The sequence below is a fragment of the Desmodus rotundus genome, chromosome 9 (genome assembly GCF_022682495.2).
Source record: "Desmodus rotundus isolate HL8 chromosome 9, HLdesRot8A.1, whole genome shotgun sequence".
NCBI lineage: Eukaryota > Metazoa > Chordata > Mammalia > Chiroptera > Phyllostomidae > Desmodus > Desmodus rotundus.
Genome location: NC_071395.1, coordinates 19,131,732 through 19,152,502, shown reverse-complemented (window position 1 = coordinate 19,152,502; position 20,771 = coordinate 19,131,732). Strand labels below are relative to the sequence as shown.

General features: G+C 49.4%; 2 protein-coding genes across 9 annotated transcripts in view; one reads left to right on the top strand and one right to left on the bottom strand.

Annotated features, from left to right (window-relative positions):
- Positions 1 to 12,773, top strand: part of GATB (glutamyl-tRNA amidotransferase subunit B) — a 72,846-nt gene extending 60,073 nt beyond the window's left edge. The window contains exons 11-13 of the mRNA XM_024568614.2: positions 1,069 to 1,147; positions 9,356 to 9,490; positions 10,803 to 12,773. Of these exons, the coding sequence (XP_024424382.2) occupies positions 1,069 to 1,147; positions 9,356 to 9,490; positions 10,803 to 10,931 (343 nt within the window). The 3' untranslated portion in view covers positions 10,932 to 12,773. The remainder of the gene's footprint in view (positions 1 to 1,068; positions 1,148 to 9,355; positions 9,491 to 10,802) is intronic.
- A 4,973-nt stretch (positions 12,774 to 17,746) lies between these two features.
- FHIP1A (FHF complex subunit HOOK interacting protein 1A) overlaps positions 17,747 to 20,771 on the bottom strand; it is a 187,839-nt gene continuing 184,814 nt past the window's right edge. For all 8 annotated transcript variants that reach the window (XM_045202366.3, XM_024568967.3, XM_024568968.3 and 5 more), the window contains one exon: positions 17,747 to 18,859. In XM_045202366.3, coding sequence (XP_045058301.2) covers positions 18,606 to 18,859 — 254 coding nt within the window. In that variant the 3' untranslated portion in view covers positions 17,747 to 18,605. The remainder of the gene's footprint in view (positions 18,860 to 20,771) is intronic.

Sequence of the window (20,771 nt, the reverse complement as noted above, 5' to 3'; positions counted from 1 at the left end):
GTTAACTTGCACTCGATGAGTTTGAAATTCATCAAAACTGGCAGAGGCTAAGCGGTAGTTTCTCTTTTATTACCTAAGAGCTTACCAAGAAATTAATAGTAAATGATGGCAACCAAGACTTAAACAGAAGGTGTTTTCAAGTGGCATTACGCATTTCAGAAGCTTTCATTTACACAGACACGCTAATGTGCTATTTATGAGTTGTTCCTATCTGTTTAAAACCAGCCCTAATGACCTGAGAGAGAGGGTTTCACTAGCCCAGTTGCTGGATGTGTTTGGATGTAGCAATACCATATACTTTAAAAGAAATAATCTGTCATTGAGTGTTGTCTTTTCACTAATCTAGGTGCTCACTACCCCCCCAACCCCCACCCCTGGATGTGAATTATGACAGTTTATGTGTTGGCTTGCTCCTTGGCCTTCATATCATAGAAACGTGGTAAATAAGTCATGTCCCGGGAGTATAGCTAGGAGTATAGATAACAGACTCTGGGCCCTTCTGTGTCCCGCCAGCTGCTGTGAGCCTGCGGGAGAGGACAGTCCGTGGAGATGCCCACGGGGACGGCCAGAGATATGGGGGGCAGCCATGGGTTCCCTTCCAGAAAAGCTCTCACAATTAAAAAGAATTTATATTTGCACAGAAACACTCAAAAAATCGACCTTGTTAGCAGCTTTGTTTGAAGTAGTTTTTAGGCTGATCTTTCCTTGAAAAATATTTAATTACTGGGTTTTTTCCATTCTCTGTTATGGCTCATGAATTTTGCAGCCACCTCCTTTCTCTGACTAATTAAACTGAGCAGTTGCTACAACTTCTGCCAAACAGCTGTTATTGTTGGGTGGTAAAACAAAGAAACACACCACTCACAAAAATGTGTTGTATCCTAAAAGACAAAATAAATAAATAAAATAGAACCCAATTTGGCCTGTTGTTTTCATGGCAGGGTGGGGGGTTAATTATTTAACCCTATAAAATCAGGTGTTCCAATTCTGAATCACTCTACATGGATACGCTGACAATGTGATATGTAAATTTATGTAAATTTACTCTCTCTCCTTCGGGGGCTGTAGTCCTGTCACACCGTCTGCCCTGGCCGAGCTTCTCAACCTGCTGGACAGGAAAGCCATTTCTTCAGCAGCAGCCAAACAGGTATGTCCACACTTCCTAAAGCTTCTGGCTGCCCTGCCATCCCAGTAAAGGTGTTATGTGAAACGCATATGCCATCACTAAGTGAATTTCGAAGTTCAAGTATTGAATGCTTGTAAGTGCTATTTTTATACTGAGAGGTAGAAATAGTTTATTTAGCAAATGAAATAAAGCCAGTATGAGCTGGGCAGGAGACTTGCTTCTCATCTTTGCTAACCTGGGGGAATAGTTATTATTTGGCTTCCCCTGGAATGTTTCCCAAACATTTGTTTATGTAAAAGGCTGGGCCCTGAAGTTTCTGGGGGCTTACGACTGCCTCCCAGCACTCTGGTGCTCTCCGTCCTCATCCTCCTCCGCAACCTCCCAGCCCAGTACCAGGGACTCTTTTTTTCTCCGCTGTGTGGCTGTCCTGAAAGCCAGTCTTTCAGCCAGGAGGGTGAGGTAAGGCAGGCTGCCTCCCGTGAGCTTAGAGAAAAGTTTGCACGCGTACTCAGTGTGTGTGTGAAAAACAACACCATCATCCGAGGTGGCCCGTGCCTCATCTGCACCGCCGCCTGACAGTCGTAGGTAAGTGAGCGATTCCTGGAATTCTGAAAACTCGGACAGATAGGGACCCAGAAAGATAAAGGACACCAAGGTGGCCACCGGATCTCAGCCTCAGATGTCTACAGCTGTCAATGCATCAGCCAGAAACTTAGTGTTATTTTGATGGTTCCTTTTGCATTTAATGTTTATACACACTGACAGTAGTGGCAGATTACAAAGGGAGGCTTGGGAAAGTGGCTGCTGTTGGCTAATTGTGAGGCACCGTGGAGCATACACTGGCTTCTTTGCTGTGACACTGGAGACAGGAACTAATAAAGGCTCTGTGTACCCGCCACCAAGTGAGGTCTCAACTGCAGGGCCCTTGCCACGTTCAGGAAAGGGTTTCGGCTGCCTGGATGTCAGAGGAATACAAATGTTTATGACATTGTTCAGCAGCAGCAGAAAGATTGGATGGCCTGAGGGCAGGAAATATCTGTATGTATATGAAAGCGCACACGAATTGTAGCATTTGAAGTGGGAGGGGGAAACATCTTCCCCTTTCCACTCATCTTGCCCTACCAAAAAAAGAAGGAAAACAAAAACAAAAGCAAAACCAGTGCACTGCATAGGACAGGTTAAGGGAAAGAGACGGAAAATGCTGGAAGATGCCGACAGCTGGATTCCATACCAAGTTGCCCAGTGAGTCGGGAGGGGCTAAGGCGAATCCCAGCTTCTGCGAGGCCGTCAGGGGACCAAGGCCTGATGAGAAGGGTGGGAGCGGTGCGCTGCCTAAGGATGTCTGCCTTGGTTTTCGCCGCCTTGGTGGTTTTGCTTTTTATTGTTCTTTGTTTTTTGAGTTTCTGGTGGGAAAAAAATGATTTATTTTTTTTAAATAAAGAATCTATTCTTCAGCTGGTACATATGCATGGGAAGATGCCTGGAATGGTACTCATCTAATATTAATGATAGTTATTTTAAGGTAGTAGAATTTGAAAATCTTTATACTTTTCTGTGTCAAACTTTTGATTACTGTAGCTTTGTAGTATAGTTTGAAACTGGGGCATGTGGCGTGTCTGGCTTTGTCCTTTTTTCTGAGGCTCACTCCGGCTGTTAGTCTTCTGTGGCACCGTTACAAACCTCTGGATTTTTTTGTTGTTGTTCTATTTCTGTGAAAAATACCATAGGGATTTTGATATTGATAGGAATTGCATTGAATCTCCTTAGGTCATATGAATGTTTTAACAATGTTAATTCTTCCAATCCATGAACATGGAATGTCTTTCCATTTTTGCATCTTCAGTTTCTTTCAGAATCATCTTAAAATTTTCAGTGTTTAAATCTTTCACATCCTTTGCTTATTCCTCGGTATCCCTCTGGTTGCGACCGTAAGAGTTTTTCTTCATCCCTCGTTCTGACAGTTCGTTACCCACGTGCAGGAAATGCAGCGGGCGCTGCACATTGGTTTCGTGGCCTGCGGCCTTACTGCGTTTCTTTCTTCTAAGAGTTTTTTGTGGAGTCTCCAGGGTTTTCTACATATAAATTCCTGTTACCCACAAATAGTGATTGTTTTACTTCTTTTTTCCCAATGTGGATGCTTTTATTTATATTTTTCCTTGTGTAGTTGCTGTGGCCAGGACTTACAGTATTACGTGGACAGAAGTAGCGAGAGTGGGCAGCCTTCTCTTGTGCCTGATCCTAGAGAAACACCTTGTGTCTTTGACCTTTGAGTGCGTTAGCTGCTGGTTAGTCTGCGGCCGCCGTTGTCGAGGTGCTTTCCTTCTAAACCCGTGTTGAGAGTGCTCATCGTAAGTGGATGCCGTACCTTGCCAAGTGTGTTTAATGCATCTATTGAAATTACCGTAGGTTTTTTATCTTTCATTTTGTCACTTCCTCCTGTCTACTTTGAGGTATGCTTTAAACAAAAACTAGCAAAACCCTTTGTAGACAGTATTGTATGTCATGCACACAAATGGTTTTATGTCTTTCACTCCCTTGTGGTGCTTCAGTTCTTTGCACACTTTACTTTGCCCTGCCTCTCTCGTGTCTTGGTCGATGTTTGTTGCTTTCTAGGAGGAAGGCCTTTCAAGTACTTGCCTTTGCCCAGAGGGGACACCCCTCACTGCAGCCGTCACAGCTCCCTCCCTGCGGTCGGTCTCCCTTGAACAGGTCCTTCCTCCACACTCTGACCCTGGAAGTGCCCAGGATACGGATATAGGAGGGGCCTGCCTGCTTTCCTTCCATCCTTCCTTCCAGATATTTAAAAATGGCTTTAGTTAGAGAAATACTTGCGTAGTAGGTAAGAGTATGTATGAATTCTGGCCCCTGGGAACTGAGGGCTGAGTTTCTGTGCCCCCCACCCCATCCCATTTCAGAGCTGCCTCCACGGTCAGGGTGTGATTAGGGGTTCCCAGTTTGCATTATCCTGTACTTTCGGTGGCATTTGTTAACACATATGACCAGCACTGCACTGGGAATTCCTTCTGTACGTACACTTGTCTTGGGTGGGCAGAAGCAGGGCCTGGGAGCTGCATGCTTGGCCAGAAACAATTGTACTTTGATGGTACTTCCCAGGGCAGTGGTTAAACACAGACAGAGAGGATTTACGCTGCAGCAGGAGGCTGGCAACCACGGAAGCCCTTAGGGCTGCTGCGGAGTCGGGCCTGGAGGCCGCGGCCCCTTCAGTGGCTCCCACCCTGCTGGGTCCCCCCTTGGAGTGCAGTCTGTGTTCAGTAGCAGTGAGCAGAGGACTGGACCAGCAGAGTCTGCTGTGTGGGCCCAGGGGGCTAGAGCTGGTAATAGCCACTGGACTAATCTGGGAAGTTAATAAGCTGATGTGTTCTAACTCCAAGAGTAGAGAACAGTCCAGCCACCAGGTTCCCATTTGTTCCAGGAGGCCACCGAAATGTATTTCTCCGGTGTCCCTCCTTTGTACCCCCATCTTTCTCAGGAGCAGCCAGTCTCCCTGCATTTAAAAGCATCCGTTCTGGCCTTGTCCTGCTTTTCCTTCTGCATGGTGTGTGTGGTTTGGCCATGACCCCCAAGCTGCCTGGGGCAGCTCCAACCAGCATGTGAGCCTGTAGGGTCCCTGCCACATGAGTGCCAGGCGAGGCAGGCGCCCTGGGCAGCCTGCTCAGGTCTGCCCGGTGCTGTCAGCTGCACTTGCTGTAGCAGGAAGGCAGGAGTGCCGTAGGCCTGGGAGTGGCCCCTGAGGCCAGCAGGCGAGCTGCTGCAAGGCCACGTCTGCCGAGCTGCCGTCTCCTCCTCCTGTAAAGAGCTGCCGCACAGAGTCTTTATGAGCAACTCCTTACAGGTGGTTGTCGCTTCGAGCCAGAGACCTGGAGTCTCTTGAGGTCTCCACTCTCTTCCTAAATGTTGGACATTTTAAACTAGGGACTTTATTAGGAGACTATAGAGATGAACAAAGTGAACACTGGTCAAAGTCTAAATACCTACCACTAGGGGATAACTTAATTATGAAAATATATTTGATGGTATTAGTTTTTTATTAATATAAAAAAGCACTTTTGTAATAAGTAAAACAAAAGTCACAAATTGTACATACCTTACAATCGCAACCATGTTACAAAACAGAAAATGGGAAGGAAGCTCCACAATATTAACACTGGTTATCTTGAGGGTATGGGAATACAGGTGATTTTTTATCCTTTTTATGTTTCTTTATTTTCTATAGTGATCTTGTATTAACTTTTATAATTAGAAACATTTTAAGATATTAAATCTTAATTCAAGAAAAATACATCAGGGAAGGGACAGAGAAGCTTGTCAGACTTGCTGTGGCAGCCCCCTGAGAATGGTCCTCATTACAGAAGAATCTGTCCCCCCTTCCTGTGCTGCGCACACTCCATTAGTGAGTTTGTTGTGGGCAGAGGAAGCTCTTACCCACCTTTGGGCCCCTCTCTTAAGACCTTACTCATTATTAAACTGAAAAATTGAAAAATCGAGTTGGAGGCAATTTGAAAAATTGAGTTGGAGGCATGTATGTTCCATATTTTGCTAAGAGGAGGGACAGGTTTTCCCTAAGCAGTCAAGGCTGTTGGAGGGTGGCCAGAGAGAGTGTAGAAGGACCCACCAAAGACACCTCTCGGCCACAGTCACCGTGGGTCTTCTGACAGCTAGGCCAGAGGCACACTGCCCATTGTAGCCATGATAAACATTTGTAATTTGTTTCTGTCCAGATTGGGGAAAACTTTGAGCCCTGCTGAGACTCCAAGCACCTTCCCCTTCATTTGCTTTCTTGTATGTGGGGTTTTTTCCCCCCATTATAGTTGACATTAAGTATATTAGTGTCAGGTGTATGACACAGTGAGTATACATTTGGAATCTTGCAAAGTGATCGTCCCAGTAAGTCTCCAGTACCCATCCGACTCCAAACGTAGTTACTACAATATTATTGTCTGCATTCCCCTGCTGTACTTTACATCCCCGTGACTGTTTTCATAGCTGCTAGCTTGTACTTCTTAATCCCGTCCCCTTTTTCACCCATCGCCCCACTCACCCCAAATCTGGAACCCATCAACTTGTTCTCTGTCCCTGTGAGTTTATTCATTGATTTGGTTTTTTTGATTCCACATAAGGAAGTCATATGGTTTTATCTTGCCTGACTTATACCTCACTTAGCATAACATCCTCTAGGTTCACCCGTATTGTCGCAAGTGGCAAGTTTCCTTCTTGTTTTCGCTGAGTATAGTCCATTGTGTGCGCACACCTCGCCTTCCTTAGCTAGCTGACCACTTGTGGTCACCTAGGTTGCCCCTACACCACCCCCCGACTGTTGTAAACAGTGCTGCGGTGAACATTGGGGCACACACATCCTTTCAAAGTAGTGTTTTGGACCTCTCTGGATAAACACCCAGAAGTGGACCCACTGGGTCACATGGCAGTCCCATTTCCAGTGTTTTGAGGGAATTCCACGCTGCCCTCCACAGTGGCCGCACCAGTGTACAATCGCACCCACAGTGCGGGTGGCGTCCCACTGTCCACATCCTGCCAGCAGTTGTTTGTTGACTTACCGATGAGAGCCGTGTGGGCAGGTGCCAGGCGATCTCAGCGTGGCTCTGCCCCGCCTTTCCTTGGCGACTGCAGACCTGCACGTCCCATTTTGCGCATTGGCGTCTCCACGCCCATTCGGGGCACTCTTCACCGAAGTGTGTGTTCTTTGGGTTTCAAGTTGTGCGAGTTCCTCATGTATCTCACATATTAACTCCTCTTCAGATGTATCATTGGCGGATGTCTTTTCTCTTTTAGTAGGTTGTCCCCTTGTTCCGTTGATGGTTTCCCTCTGTGCAAAATCTTTTTAGTGGGAAAAAAAATTGTTTATTTTTTCTTTTGTTTCCCTAGCCTGAGGACACATATCTAAAAAAAAATATTGCTAAGAGTAATGTCAAAGAATTTACTGCCTATGTTTTCCTCTAGGAGCACCATGGTCTCAGGTCCTACACCCAAGTCCCCGATCCATTCTGAGTTTATTCTTGTATACACAGTAAGAAAGCAGTCCAGCCTCACTCCCCGGGGTCTGTCTGTCCAGCTTTCTCAGCACCATCCACTTCAGACACTGTCTTCACCCCACTGCCTCCCCTGCCTCCCCTGTCACAGATCAATCAACCATATAGGTGTGGGCTTACCTCTGGACTCCGCTGTGCTCTGTCAGTCTACCCATCTGTCCCCTGCCACCATACCACACTGCCTTGACCACCATAGCCCTGTAGTACAGCCCAAAGTCAGGTAGCGGGACACCCCCAATGTTGTTCTTTCTCGGGATTGCTTTGGCTGTTTGAGGGCTGTTGTGCAGGGGTTGACCCCATGGAGCAGAAGTTGCTTTAGCAGGGCTCTGGAGCCTGCCCTTCAGGTGTATCCTTGGTGGAGCTGGCTGGGTGGCACTCTGGTGTTGTCTGAAGCTGACCACTGAGTATGTTGGTTCTGGAGCCTCTTGGGAGGGGCTCTGCTGCAGGCCAGGGTCAGCCACTGCTTCTGCTGGGCTTGGGACTCCAGAGTGATCTGTAGCTGGTTGTCACTTGTGCTGGGCTTCAGACCCTTGGGTGGGCGCCACATGGGGGCTGAGGCCAGCCACCACATATGTCAGGCTTGTGGCTACTTAGTTAGGGCAACTTTCCAAGTCAAGACTGGCCGCAGCTCACACCAGGCTTGGGGCCACATTGGTGGTTGGTGGAGAGCTCAGGTTTGGGGCCGCCTCAGCAGGCTGGCTGTGAAGGAGGAGAGCTCCACAAAGGAGCAATGGCTTCTGCCAGCCCTCCTGCCTCTGGAGAGAGCTGCCGCCACCCCGTGCCTCCAGCTCTGGAGCCAGCCCATGTAGTTCCTCATCGTAAGTCCCTGGTGCTTTTTGAGCTGCTACTGCCATGCTGGAGCCCAGAGTGAGTGAGTCATGAGCTAGCAGGTCCATGCACGGGGCCCCTCGAGGACCGCCTTGGTCTCCAGCAGCTCTCCGTCTCACTCCGGGGCAGTCCCTGCTGGTTTCTCACAGCCAGATGTTATGGGGATGCCTCCTCCTGGTACTGGTGCCCTGGGCAGGGGAACCCCGGTTCCACAGGAGGGACCCCACATTTGAGATACTCCTCCTGACTCTTAATCTCCACATCATGGATATGGGACCTGTTTATTCTGTGTCTCCGCCCCTCCTACCATTCTCAGCATGGCTTCCTCTTCGCAGGACTTCCCTTCAGCTGGTTCTTCATGTGGTTCTCAGTGATAGTCGTTCTATAATTTGTCTTCATGTTGATGTGGGAGGAGGCGAGCACAGCTTTCCCCCACTCTGCCATTTGACCAGAAGTCCTGTGCGTTAGTCATGGACCAGCTATTTTTCTGGGAGGGATGGATGGCTGGTCCTTGGCCGGAATGGTCTCGGGGTGTTCAGCACTCAGAGACAGCCACAGGCCGAGCAGCAGGAGGCACCACGGCAGACGAAGGGGACACCACCCCATTCCAGCTTCCTCTAGGTAAGAGGAAGGAGGAAAACTGCCCTAGGGATTGCCTTCTTTAAAAATATTTTCTTTCCCCAACTTTCATAAGTTTGGTATTGTTATTATTGTCAGCATTTTTTAAGTAGAAAAAGTACACAATGAACTGTTGGTCATCCTAGCCAGAATTGGGGCCAGCTCCACCTGTGGGGGATGAAGGTGATGGCCAGGTGTCTGGATTCTGATTCATGTTTTCAGTTATTTTCTATTCCGTATCTACATTATGGGGACACTTTCTTGCTCCTCTGAACTCAGGTTTCCCAGCAGGCTGGGTTTTCTGGACCTTGTCTGGTGCCTGGTTACCTCCTACAGTCTATGGGACCGTCCCTCACCAGAATGTCACTTCAGTCACTTAATTCAGCGGACAGGACACAGAGCTGGGCCCCGCCCTCTGACTCCTGCCAGCAGGAGCCCTGTGAGAGATCACCTCACACCTCCCCTTGCCCCTCCCTGCTGCGTGGTGGGAGTCGGCCGGCAGGAAGGCCCAGTCTGCGGTGAGGCCTCCTGCTCAGTTCTGGGGGAGCAGTTCAGCTTGGGGAGACTCCGGGTGTGTCTACATGCCCTGCAGAGTGGCTTCACCCCCAGATGCTTCAGGAGAGACAGGCCCCTGTGGGTCAAGCCCACGCAGCTGGGATTCATGGAATCTGCCCACTGACTCCTCTCTCTGCCCCTCTCTCCTGCCTCTGGCCCATAGGTGTTTAAGGAACTGTGGGGGAGTGAAGGGAAGACGCCAGCGCAGATCATTTCCGAAAAGAAGCTTGAACTGATGCAAGACCAAGAGGCCCTGGAACAGCTCTGCCAGGCCACGCTGGAGGAATATCCCCAAGTGGTAATTCCCACCGCGGGGTGCAGAGGGCCACATGCAGCCGGGGCGAGGGCCACCTGCTGATCAGCAGGGGGTCAACCTGAGGACATGGCCAAGAATCTGTCCTTAGCTCCCTGTCGCAGCCCAGAGGTGCTGCCTAATAATGGCTGACCCAGTTTCAGCAATAATTCCCTATTTTTGTCAGTTTTTACCTAAGGTCAACAGATGAAATTAGGTGAATATTACAAAAATAGAGCTTTCCCCAAGGAAAAGGAAAGTCCAACCCTGAAGCTTAATCTCGTGGAGTTTCAGCTTGAAGGGTCTGGAGCCGAGTTCCCGGGCTGCTGCCCCTCTCAGGGTTGATGTCCTGAGTGGGCGGTGGCTGGCTCTGCTCTATGAGGGGCCCTCTCAGTAAAAGCGAGCAGGCATGATTGCAGCCCAGGAGGACAGGCAGGGAGACACCTCAGCTTCATACCTTTAAGAGGTGGGAAGAAAAGCAGAAAGGAAAATTATCTGTAAATTATGGAGAAAAGCCTTAACAGGAACACAGCTGAAAACCAAGTCATTCTGTGTTCTGAGCGTGGAACAAAATAGAAAAGCTGCCCTGAGCAGCATTCCTCCCTCCCGGAGTCTAATCATACTGTCCAGAGATATTTCAGTGGTGGGGGAAATTACTGCACCTCTTTCAGAACCATGCTCCCCAACCCGTCAGCTTGCCAGGGACACTAACAGATCTGGAAGGAGCCCTTGATAAGGAAAGTGAGCCTGCACTGGGTCTTGGCAGTCTGTCCTGCCTCGGCCACAGTGACTGATTAAGACACACTTCTACGGCGCCGAGTGCAGATACTCGCAGGAGTTATTGCTGATCGAGGTGCTGCACAGTGGTGCCATTCGGTGCCTGCTTCTGTTGTCCCGTCCTGCCCCCACAGTGCACGTCTCTCCCCATCCAAGCCCTCTGGGAGAGGTGCCATTCTGTGGACTTGTTTTCTGATAACCAGGGGGTTCATCCTTCAGAGGAGAAGGAAATCCATGCATTTCAGGGCCCGCTGACCTCCACTGGAGGCTGTGAGAGGCTCCTTGCTGGTGAGTCTAGACCGGTAGTCCTGTGGGCACACAGTCCTCTGGTCCGCTCCCGTGGGAAGGCGGGGGAGCAGTCTCTCTGATGGGAGCCTGGAAACCGCCCCAGTTCACCTCCCCCCTTTTCCTTTTATCATCGTGTATCTAACACTAAAAGAAAAGAAGAAACACTTTAAATTTCAGTAAGTGCAAACCTTAATTGAGGATGTTTAGTTACGAGTCTCTCTTTTTCTCCTCTAACCCAATTTCTGTCTGTAAGGTAATGGACCTGAAGAAGGGAAACCCCAGAGCTATCAATAAACTGATTGGGCTGGTCCGAAAAGCGACTCTCAACCGAGCAGAGCCGACTGTGATCAGAGAGCTGCTGGAGAAGAAACTGTCGTCGTGAGATAGCCCGGGTCCCTCTGCCTGAGGGAGACAGTGCAGCCGTGACACAGGACAGAGCCTCGAAACCCGACGTCCATGAGTTTGGCAGGCCGGCATCTCCCATCCCTGGACAGCCAGAGCAGGGGCCACGCCTGACCTGTGCCTTGGGAGCTGCCTCCACACAGCAGCCACCTCGCCCCATCTGCGTCATCGGCGTCAAAACAGCTCCATCTTAGCTGCAGCTGGGGTTAGGAAATAGCACGTTCTGGTGCCTAATAATTCTGATCTAAAGGAAACGCACTGTTTCAAATGCTCTTACCTGTCTAAGAAGAATTCATTCCGCAATATTTTTAGACCTAAAAATAGGATGATGGAGAGGAAGACAACAGAATAAACCCACTGGCAGCATAAGCATAATGTTTGTTCAGCGAGGTCTCCTGAGGGCAGGGAAGGAGGATATTAGTCTTGTATTAGGTATTAGTACTGTTCACCCATCCCCTAAATACAGGTGATGTTGCCCGTTCAACTCCCTAGGGACCCCAGAAGGCAGTGCTCTGAGAATAAAGAATTTTTTGGTAAAATAGACCACAGACATTTTCAAATAAATTTAATCAATAAAATATATACTGAAATATCACATAAAAAATTAACTTACACTTCAAAGGTTGTGCAGCTGGCAGTCTCCCCCACCCCACCCTCAGGCCAAAAAGAGAGAAAAAGAAAAAGAAGCTGTAACGTTAAGTGGATTTGTTTTGCCTGGAAAGAATACAATTATAAACTAGTATACCAAAATCCTGACCTTTAACAGTAACTGTGGCGCGGTTAACGGTGTCTCCATGCTGGCCAGGCTGCCTGCGCTGCCTGCTGCTGACTATACTGTTCTTCCTACCACACTGGGATGCCCCCTTGTTCCCGCGATGCTTTGTTACCTCTGCCCCGCAGTGCTTAAAGGCCATTTCGCAAATGGTGTTTTTTAAAAAGCACGGGTCAAATTCTGACATGGATAGGAGAACAAAATGTTTGGAAGCCCTGATCGTCACTGACTTCTTCAGCCCACTAGGAAGAGTGGACGTACTTCCATCAGGAGCAGCGCTCCCTCCCATGGCAGCTGGAGCAGCCGACCTCCGCCCGTCACCGTCTAGCAGGTAATGGTCACAGCCGCTTGCTGGGGACCCCAGCTGGAGTAATGACGGAGTGTCCGCCCCCTTCCTGATGTAGAATCAGGAGGGAATATGTTACCTCAGCCGGGAAGCCATGTGCCCCTCGCACACTCTGTCACAATTCCGACAACTGCTGGGCCTGAAGTCACATCTTTCCATTACACCTCTTTTCGAGAGGGAGGCAGAGTCCCTTCTCTCTCCTCACCCCACACGTCTCTGAATTCCAGACGGGCAAAGGCAGTGTGAGTCGGCCTTGGTGGGATCACTGTTTTGCTGGCCTGGCTGCTGATTCATCAGACTGTGCAGAAAGCACTGGAGGAGCTTTCCAGGCCGTTTTAAACCCTGCCGAAACGGGGTGAAGGGCAGCCAGGGGAAGAGGGCTCGCCAAAACTGCTGTGTCGGGTGTAAATGGTGGTACGGACTGCCCGTTCCCAGAGAAGCACACCGCTCTTAAGTCACTTGGTGTTTACCATGCTGATTGTTACCCAGCTCCCACGGTTGCCTGTGGTCTTGAAATCCTGAAAATCGAACTGTTACGTAGTTATAACTGCTTATAAGAAAAAAATGAAATCACAGCTCAGCTATCTTACTTGGAACCTGACGAGATACTCAGAAGATATGTTCACATTACGCCCTAAGGAATTCAAGTATGGCTCTGCTCATGAACGGGCCTCTGTGAAATACAATTTTACCTTTTTGCATGAGTGTGAATTTGGTCTGGTTCTTTGTTTGCTATTCAGGGGCAAATCTCATTAAAATGTATGAGTTGGCAACATAGGTGAGGCCATTGCCATCTGTCATTGGAACCCACACACCTGTAAGCTGGGCGGGGAATGTGCTAGGAAACTGGCTGTCCCCCAGGCCAGGCTGAACCAGCTCTGCCTGGTCAGGTCCAAACCGTGTGTTCTGTTGCTTGAGGGGAGTGCTTGGTGGGCTGGCTGGTTATGGTGGGAGGGGGGAATGTCGGCCTTGGGACTCAGCATGCCACCTGGCACAGAAGAAGTACTTGGGAAAAGGTCATTAGATTTATAACACTAAATGGACAGCCTCTCGTGGGGCCCCTTTGCACGAGAGGCTGGTGTTGCTGACTTACTGGGCTTGTAAATTCTGGGTATCTCGGTCTAAAAAGGAGCTTCTTGACTACATCCTGGCTTATGTGTGAAGGCAAACTTCCGTCTTTCAAGGTGAAGGCGGCCCAGGAAAAGGAACTTTGATCATTATTTATACCAAGTCAAGGGTGTTTCAGCTGAGCCCCACATTCTGCGCTGCTTTTCTGTGATCAGCACTAATCTGGAAGCTGTGAGACCGGATGCACACATCCTCCTAGAGCTTTGAGTGAGCCGGGCAACTGAACGTCTAGCTTGTGGCCGTAGCCCACAGTTTATATTCTAGGTTTCATTTCTGCTGCAGTCAGCTGTGTCATTTCTCGGATTCTCCAGTGACTGGGGAAAAGCACTAGCTCCATCTGAAAGGCTGTGCTGTGTGTGAAGGGGGCTGCCGCGCTGCCTCAGCAGCCTCAGACCCACGCATTCGTGGGTTGTCTGAGGAGAGCGCTGACCCCAGATTGTGAGAAGGCAGGCATCCCACTGAAATCACCACTGGCTGCCTCCCTTAGTCAAACAACTTAGCAAAAATCAATCAAGTAAGATCGTCCGCACCAAATTCCCTCTCAAAATGTCTCCAGGGCAGAAAGGAGCCTCGTTATACGAGGGCCTTCTGTAGACCTGTCCCAATTAAAAGTCAGCGGATGTACTAAGAAACACAGACTTCTGCAGCCTTAGCACCACGGAATTTACAATGTGGCCTGAGAGCTTCCATCACTCTTGTCAGGTCTGAAATGACAAGGTAAATCTAAGCTTCCCCAAAAGGTGCCTGAGATACGTACCGAACTCTCGCTGGCAGAACCTGCTGCGGCCTTGCCACACTTGGGTGACGGTGAATTCACTCACATGTGAACAGGAACGAGATGCACAACCACCAAAGGGGGCAGGAAGGGTCGGTGCCACCTAAAATCATCATTCGTCTTAGGGCTCTCAGGTGCAGCGGCCAAAGAGCTGAGGGCTTCCTCCCCACCCTGCCCCTGCATTTCCCCTGCAGAACCTCACCGGAAATCCTTCATAAAGCCCCGTTTAGCCACTTAATGAGCTGCCTGGGTAATCTGTCCTCAAAACAAGTAATGGCCTAATAAATGCTTGGACAGAGAGAGGATTTACTGAGGGAAAATTATCCTGAGAACAACTCTTCATCTTCCAAGAGCTCTTCCTTAAAAAAGCATTAGGTCTATGATGGTCATTCAAACAGAAAGAAGGCATCCACTCCATTTTCTTTCAGTATTTCCTCAATGTGATTTAAGAATGGAGCATAAGCCGACTGGACAGTGTTCCGTTTCAAGCTGTTATTTGATGGAGAATTAGTGTTGTGTGATTTATAGACTGATGGCTGAAGCGCGTAGGGGCCTGCGAGCATCTTCTTAATGACTCCAAGCTGCTGTGGCCTCAGCTGCCAGAGGACCCCTGTTCCCAGGAAGGGCTAACCCTGCAGAGCTGGCTGGGCTTGGCCGCCAGCCACAGATCGCCCTGGCCTGGGCCCATAGCTTGAAGGGGCATGTACAGTAATGGCTGTCCTACACTAACCTGTTTCATAAAAGTAGCAAGCATGGCGGTCATTTCAGTAAATAAGGGCTGGCTGGTAATTAATAATTAAGTCAAACTGCCCTTCAATGAGAACTGGAGAGGATGCTGTGGATATTTAACGTCATCCCTGTGACATGTCCCACCCCTGCTGGGGCAGCACTTCCCTCGTGAAGGTGACCTGGACACACCTGAGCAGACTTGGGATGCGACCCCTAACCTCCACACTGAGCTGGAAACCCTCCCACACTCCCACTGCTACCGAGCCAATGCAGAGGCGCCCAGCACAAATTTCAACCTGAGCACCATGGGCGCCCAGATCTGACAGGCAACCAGACATTCCCGAACCATTTCCAGAGTCTGCTGCTAATGGGGGGCTCCCCGGCCAGCTATACCTGACCGAAACGAAAGCCACTTGCTAAGGAAGAGGTGCATTTGAGGCCCAGTGAAAGAACCGAATGCATCCTACCTACAGGTGACAGAGACATGAATTCCCAGCCCAGAACATCAAAGTAGTTTCTAAAATACAGGAGCAGGCAGAAGTAAGTTTACAGTTGTCAGTGCATAAAACAGGTTTTTTTTCCTTGTAGTATTACTATTCATTGGTATTACAACTGTAAACCCACATTTGCCCACCCCTGGAATACTAAGAAAAATAGGGACAATTGCGTAATTCTTCTAAATGCCAGGAAGAGGAAGCATCCACTGAAAAGAAAAGCCCACCTCTGATCGGCACCTCTGGCATCCCCACGTTATGGCCAAGAAATTGAAATTTATCCTCCTGAAATTATATTTCAGACTAAACCTGAAATTCTTTGTTTAAAGACCTAAGACCATTTCCAAAAATCAATTTTAAATATGCCAGTGCTCTCATATACGTTATACCACAAAATTCACAGCACCTGAACTTAATCTCAGACCCTGAATTATGAGTTGAGGTTAATGTGACATTCCAGGAACCCTTGACTCGCCTTCACTGCCCAGGCCCATCAGGCTAGACACGGAGACGCCAACCTCGGGGGCCCATGCCAAAGGCTCCGCCCGCTGTCTACCATAAGCAGCACAGCGTTTGACCTGCAGGCCCCACCCCGCAGAGGGGTGTCTCCACTCTTGGGCCACATCTTAAAGCATGCCAGGTATCCTTAAATATTTTTCCCCAAACTCATTACAGAAAAGATATTTCTAAGGGCTGTACCTACTGTATGACGAGTATTCTACTCCATTACCAGGATTTTCTCCCACCCAGGAGTGCCCCTCGTCACACACCTGCTGTACAGTACCTTCCTACCTACCTAGACAGTGTTCGCTCCTCAAACCCCCCAGGACTTGCATCGCTCCTGTTTATAGCCTCAGAGTCCTGCCACTTTCCCCCTGGCTCGTCCACACCATTCCCTGAACCATCCTCACCTAACCCGCCTGGCTGCTCCCCTCAGCCAAGTTGGTTTTCTGGTTTTCTATTATGTGCTTCCAGGGCAATTTTCTGAATTCATGTTGAAAAGCCCTGGACACAGTGCCCTGGGGGAGGGCTGCAGCAGACCAGTGTCCAGTTGCAGATAGAGGGGTGTCCATGGGAGCTTGCTGCCAGCACCCCAGCATGGGAGTTCATCTTCCTGCCTCTCACCTCAGACCCTGGTCATCTCTGTCGCCTGAAAGGTCTATTCAGTACCTATTTTTTAAAAAAATACTAAGAGGCACAAGATCAATCCCTTTCCCAAAGGGTACGTTCCACAAAGGGGTCTGTGGCGTTCTGTAACAAAGCGATATGGACTCCTGAGAAAGAATCGACACTATCACCAGATAATGGAGAGAAGTGTAAATCAAACCTAAAAGCTTGAAGAATACAGTTTCCAGATGCAACTTTAGCATCTCCTATACCTGGCAAGTCCAAACTGGAAGATAAATAACTTGTGCAAAACAAAGGGAGAGGACAGTAATAACTCACAGGTTAAACTCCATCTTTCTGCCCCTCTCTTCTCCCTCCCTCACGCCACCTTCTTTCCCAGCGGAGACTTGGTGATCATACAAATGCAGGCAGGTGCCAGGGAGCCCAGAGCAGGCCAGTCTGCAGGGCTGCTTACGCTCTGACTGCTGCAGCACAGCCGGGCGAACCACTCCTCAAGGCAGACAAATTTGGACTCAGAAATGTACAGTAAATTGGCATCTTTGGTTTCTTGCTTAGACTCGGAAACACTGTGAGGTTGGCCCCTAACAGCCACCCAGCCTGAGCCAGATCTCCTGGGGTCATTCTCCCGTGGGCTGGCGCACGCCCCATACAAAGCTGCTTCAAGGCCCCCGAACCGTGCGGCACAGCCTCTGCTCTGCAGTCTCCAATGTAATTGAGTCCCCCACTCCCCTCCTGTACTGGAGGCTGATTAAAATGAAGCCAGTGCTCCAGAGACACACCACCAGACCAGTGGCTGCCCACCCCCCTCTCCCTTGCCCCCCATCCCCAGGGGCTCTGCAGTGCCACCCACAGACATACAGAGAGAGCTGTAGCTTTGAACTTCCCTCGGAACGGGGAGGCTCATCCTTGTAGGTGCTTCTCACCTGCCCACAATAGAGGGGAGTAGAATTGAATATCCATAAATACCAGTTGTTTACAGTCTCTGTTTCAGCGCACAGTTACTTTGTGTCTGCCCCTTTGGTGGAGGCTCAGGAGACTGTGGCTGTGAGTGTACCTGGAGCGGCTGGGCCGAAAAGCAGCAGAGAGGCACTAATGCATCGCCCTGGGGCCTCCTACTGAAGCCCATCGCTCAGAAGGCGAAGGCGGCGGTGGCTCTGTGTGGAGTCTGTCACCAGCAGGCACTTGGCTTTGCAGGGCTCCCTGCAACCTGTTTGCATTTATATCCCAGTTCCCAGCGTGGCTGTCCAGCACCTGGTTCTCTACAAAGTGCAACTTGATAGGAAAAGCAAACAAAATTTAAGATAATTACCAGTGACTTTAGAGGCTGCATTTAGTTTACCTGTACCCTTTCCCCTCACTCCATATTCTTCCCACCACCACCACCAAAAAAAACCCCAAAACAAAAAAAACTATATGAAACAGCTTCAGCTTCACAAATTTATCAGGTTTTCATAAAACACTTTAAGAATAAGGATCCCCGTCTCCTGGAAGTATGATAGCATGCTTTCTTCCAAGCTCCTAAAAACCAAAGAAACAGCTTGCATAGGTACATTTCATTTTGTGCAAATCTTAGTGAGATAAGGCTACGTTCAGTGTTTAGGTAGTGCTCCACTGAGTAAAGTAATCTCTCCAGCAACAAGAACATTTCCCAGCATTACACAGTCTCTCCAACCACGGTCCTGACTGTCCAGGTGGACAGCCGAGACCAGCAGGCTTGCCCGCACCGTAAGGCAATCCACATTGGACAGAACAGGAGTCTTGGGTGTAAAATGCAAAGGGTCACATGATACATGCTTACATGATGGAGACAAAAGAAGCTCCATTGCTACTCCTCCCTTTTACGAAATGGAAGCCAAAATGCAGGAGACAACAGGAACGGATGTGCTTTCTTTACGTACTCTTCACTGAAGAGCCGACCTTCTGACACGGGGTACTTCCAGAAGTCACTGAACTCCCCTATTCGCTTGGTTTGATCCACACTGCAAGATGAGTTGACTCAAAGGGATGGGAGAACAACCCAAAATTTGAGGAGGAAAAATTGGGCAAAGAAAACCCACCAATGGTGCAACCAGCTTATGAGACTTACATTCTACATAATGCAGGGTGGAAACACCTGGCTAGAGAGAGAGGAGGTGTAGAGAAAATCCCCCTCCCCCAAAAATCAAGTATTGTCAGGAAATATCAAAGTAGAAATTTTTGTAAGCAGCTTTGCATTTAACATTCAGTCAAGATACTAAACCTTAAAAAAAAAAAAGTCCCTCTATTAAAAAAAAAAAAATATGCTAACAATAGGAGTCCTCGAAGTCCCCCAGGATCTGGTAGCAGAGAATGGAGTGTTCCTGGGCCAGGGCAGCCAGTTCCTTCAGGAACTCCGGGAAGAGGGCAGCAGCCAGCATGGTGTTCCTCACCGGCAGGGGCAGGCTCGGGGGCACCCCGGCCACCTTGGCTCTGTTCGTCAGGAAGGGCTGCAGCACTCTTGGCGGACCATCCAGAAGGCTCTTGCCAGTCCCTATCCTGGAGGCATCCTGAGTGGGATCTGAAACCAGAAAGCAGATGGTCAGGGGGACCCTCCATAGCCCTCCCCGTCACCCTGCTAAGTGTGTGTGTGAAGGAAGGAGGGTGGAGACACGGCCCCGAGCACACATGGAGGTAGCCCGTTTGGTGGCACACATTTTGCTCAGCAGGTGACCACCTCCAGCACTGGGCGTGCCATACGAGACTTTCATCCCAAAGCCTGTCGAAGGAACCTGGTGCAGAAACTGTGCCGAGAACGGAGGTTTCTCAGGAACCCTCCGTGCCCAGGACGTGGTGAGGGAAACACTGGAAAAGGCATCTCCTGCCCCTGAAGACTTGGCTCCCATGACAGTCACTGGGACATCCAGGAGCTCCCCTGTTCTCCTGGCCTCCCGGTGTCGGGTGACTGTCCCACCTGTGCCAAGCAGAGCCCTGACGCACAGCCCTGCTGCGGGGGTGGGCTGGTTCCCACAGGCCACTCCGAGCACTCCGCAGCTCGTGCTCTGGCCTTGAGGGCTCCGTGGTGACCTCCCGGCCCATTGTGGCCGGGACCTCCAGCCTTTGTTGGGGAACAGAATGGAAGAAGCCACTTAAAGTTTGGAAATAAAGAGGGAACTGGGCGCTGGTAAGACCCAGCTGGGCTCTTCCCGTAACTGGGGCATCTAGAAGCAGCAAGCGGCTCAGGAGCCACCCTGTAAGGGAAGGTTTCCAGGGGGTTCGATCTCAGTTTCAGTCACGTAGGTCTAAGATGCTTTCAGCCCAAATTTGGCCACATTCAGGCAATTTGCATTTTCATCTCAAAGCAGATTCACTAATTAAAATGGTTCGACTTTCCGGACTATTGAATTCCTGAACATCTCTAGCCTTCATGTACATCCAGGAATTATTTATGCCTTCTTCTGCCCCTACTCCAACAGCCTCAGTGCTCCTCCTAAATCATTATATTCCAACTCTTCATTATTTTGGCCACTTTTCAGAATTCAGTCCCACTTTTTAACACTCTTCTCAGAGTGTCGCTTAACTACAGAACTAAAAATTTTTGACATTTATAATACTTTCCATATCTCACTACTATAGCTTTAGTGTTAAAAAAAAATCCTTCACTTCACTGCTTTAAATATCCTTTTAGATGAAAGCTTATCATAGTTTGTGCCATAAAAAACTGGAAAAGTTGGTGAGAGCTGTCTGCTGCTACCTTTCAGCATGGAACCCACAACGTGCCATGACAGCAGAGTGAGAACCGAAGTGTTGACATCACTGGGGTGCACCCACCCCCAGCCCTAGCCCTCCCGCACGGCCTTTCTCCAGAGGGTCCTGCGCGGCTCGTGAAGGAAGCTGTCCCGGATGCCCGTGGGGAATGGGGCACGTGGCACTAATCCCAGACCGAGACCCGCTCCATTCACACTGGTCCCCCGCATCTCTGCTCACCCACTAGCTGAGAGACACCAGGGCAGTGGCGAAGAGCCCAGGCTCCGCCACTTAACTGGCTGAGTAGCATCGGGCAAGTTGCTTTCCTTCTCTGTCCTTTAATGTCCTCATCTGTGAAAAGCTCATAGAATTGTTGTAAGGATTAAATGAGTCAGTAGGTATAACACACAGGAATGTCTTGATAAGTGGCAGCCACATGTCATCAGTTCAGCTGCCATTGACTTCACATCCCTGCCCCAAGAGGGAACTCCCTATTCAGCCTCCCACCCCCTTATTTCCCAACCATCGCCTGCACTGCTCTTTGGCTGGTGCTGCTGTTTATGCTTTTCCTCCTCTACTCGACTGAGACTGCTGAGAGCTGAGCCCCACACGCTGTGTCCGTCACGGCCCCAGCACACTTCCTTACTCATGACAGAAGCTAATAAACACTTGCTGAATGAATGAGAGAAGAAACTGACCAATGCCAGATCTTCCTGCCACCCAATCTCCCAGGAGCTGGTTCATAT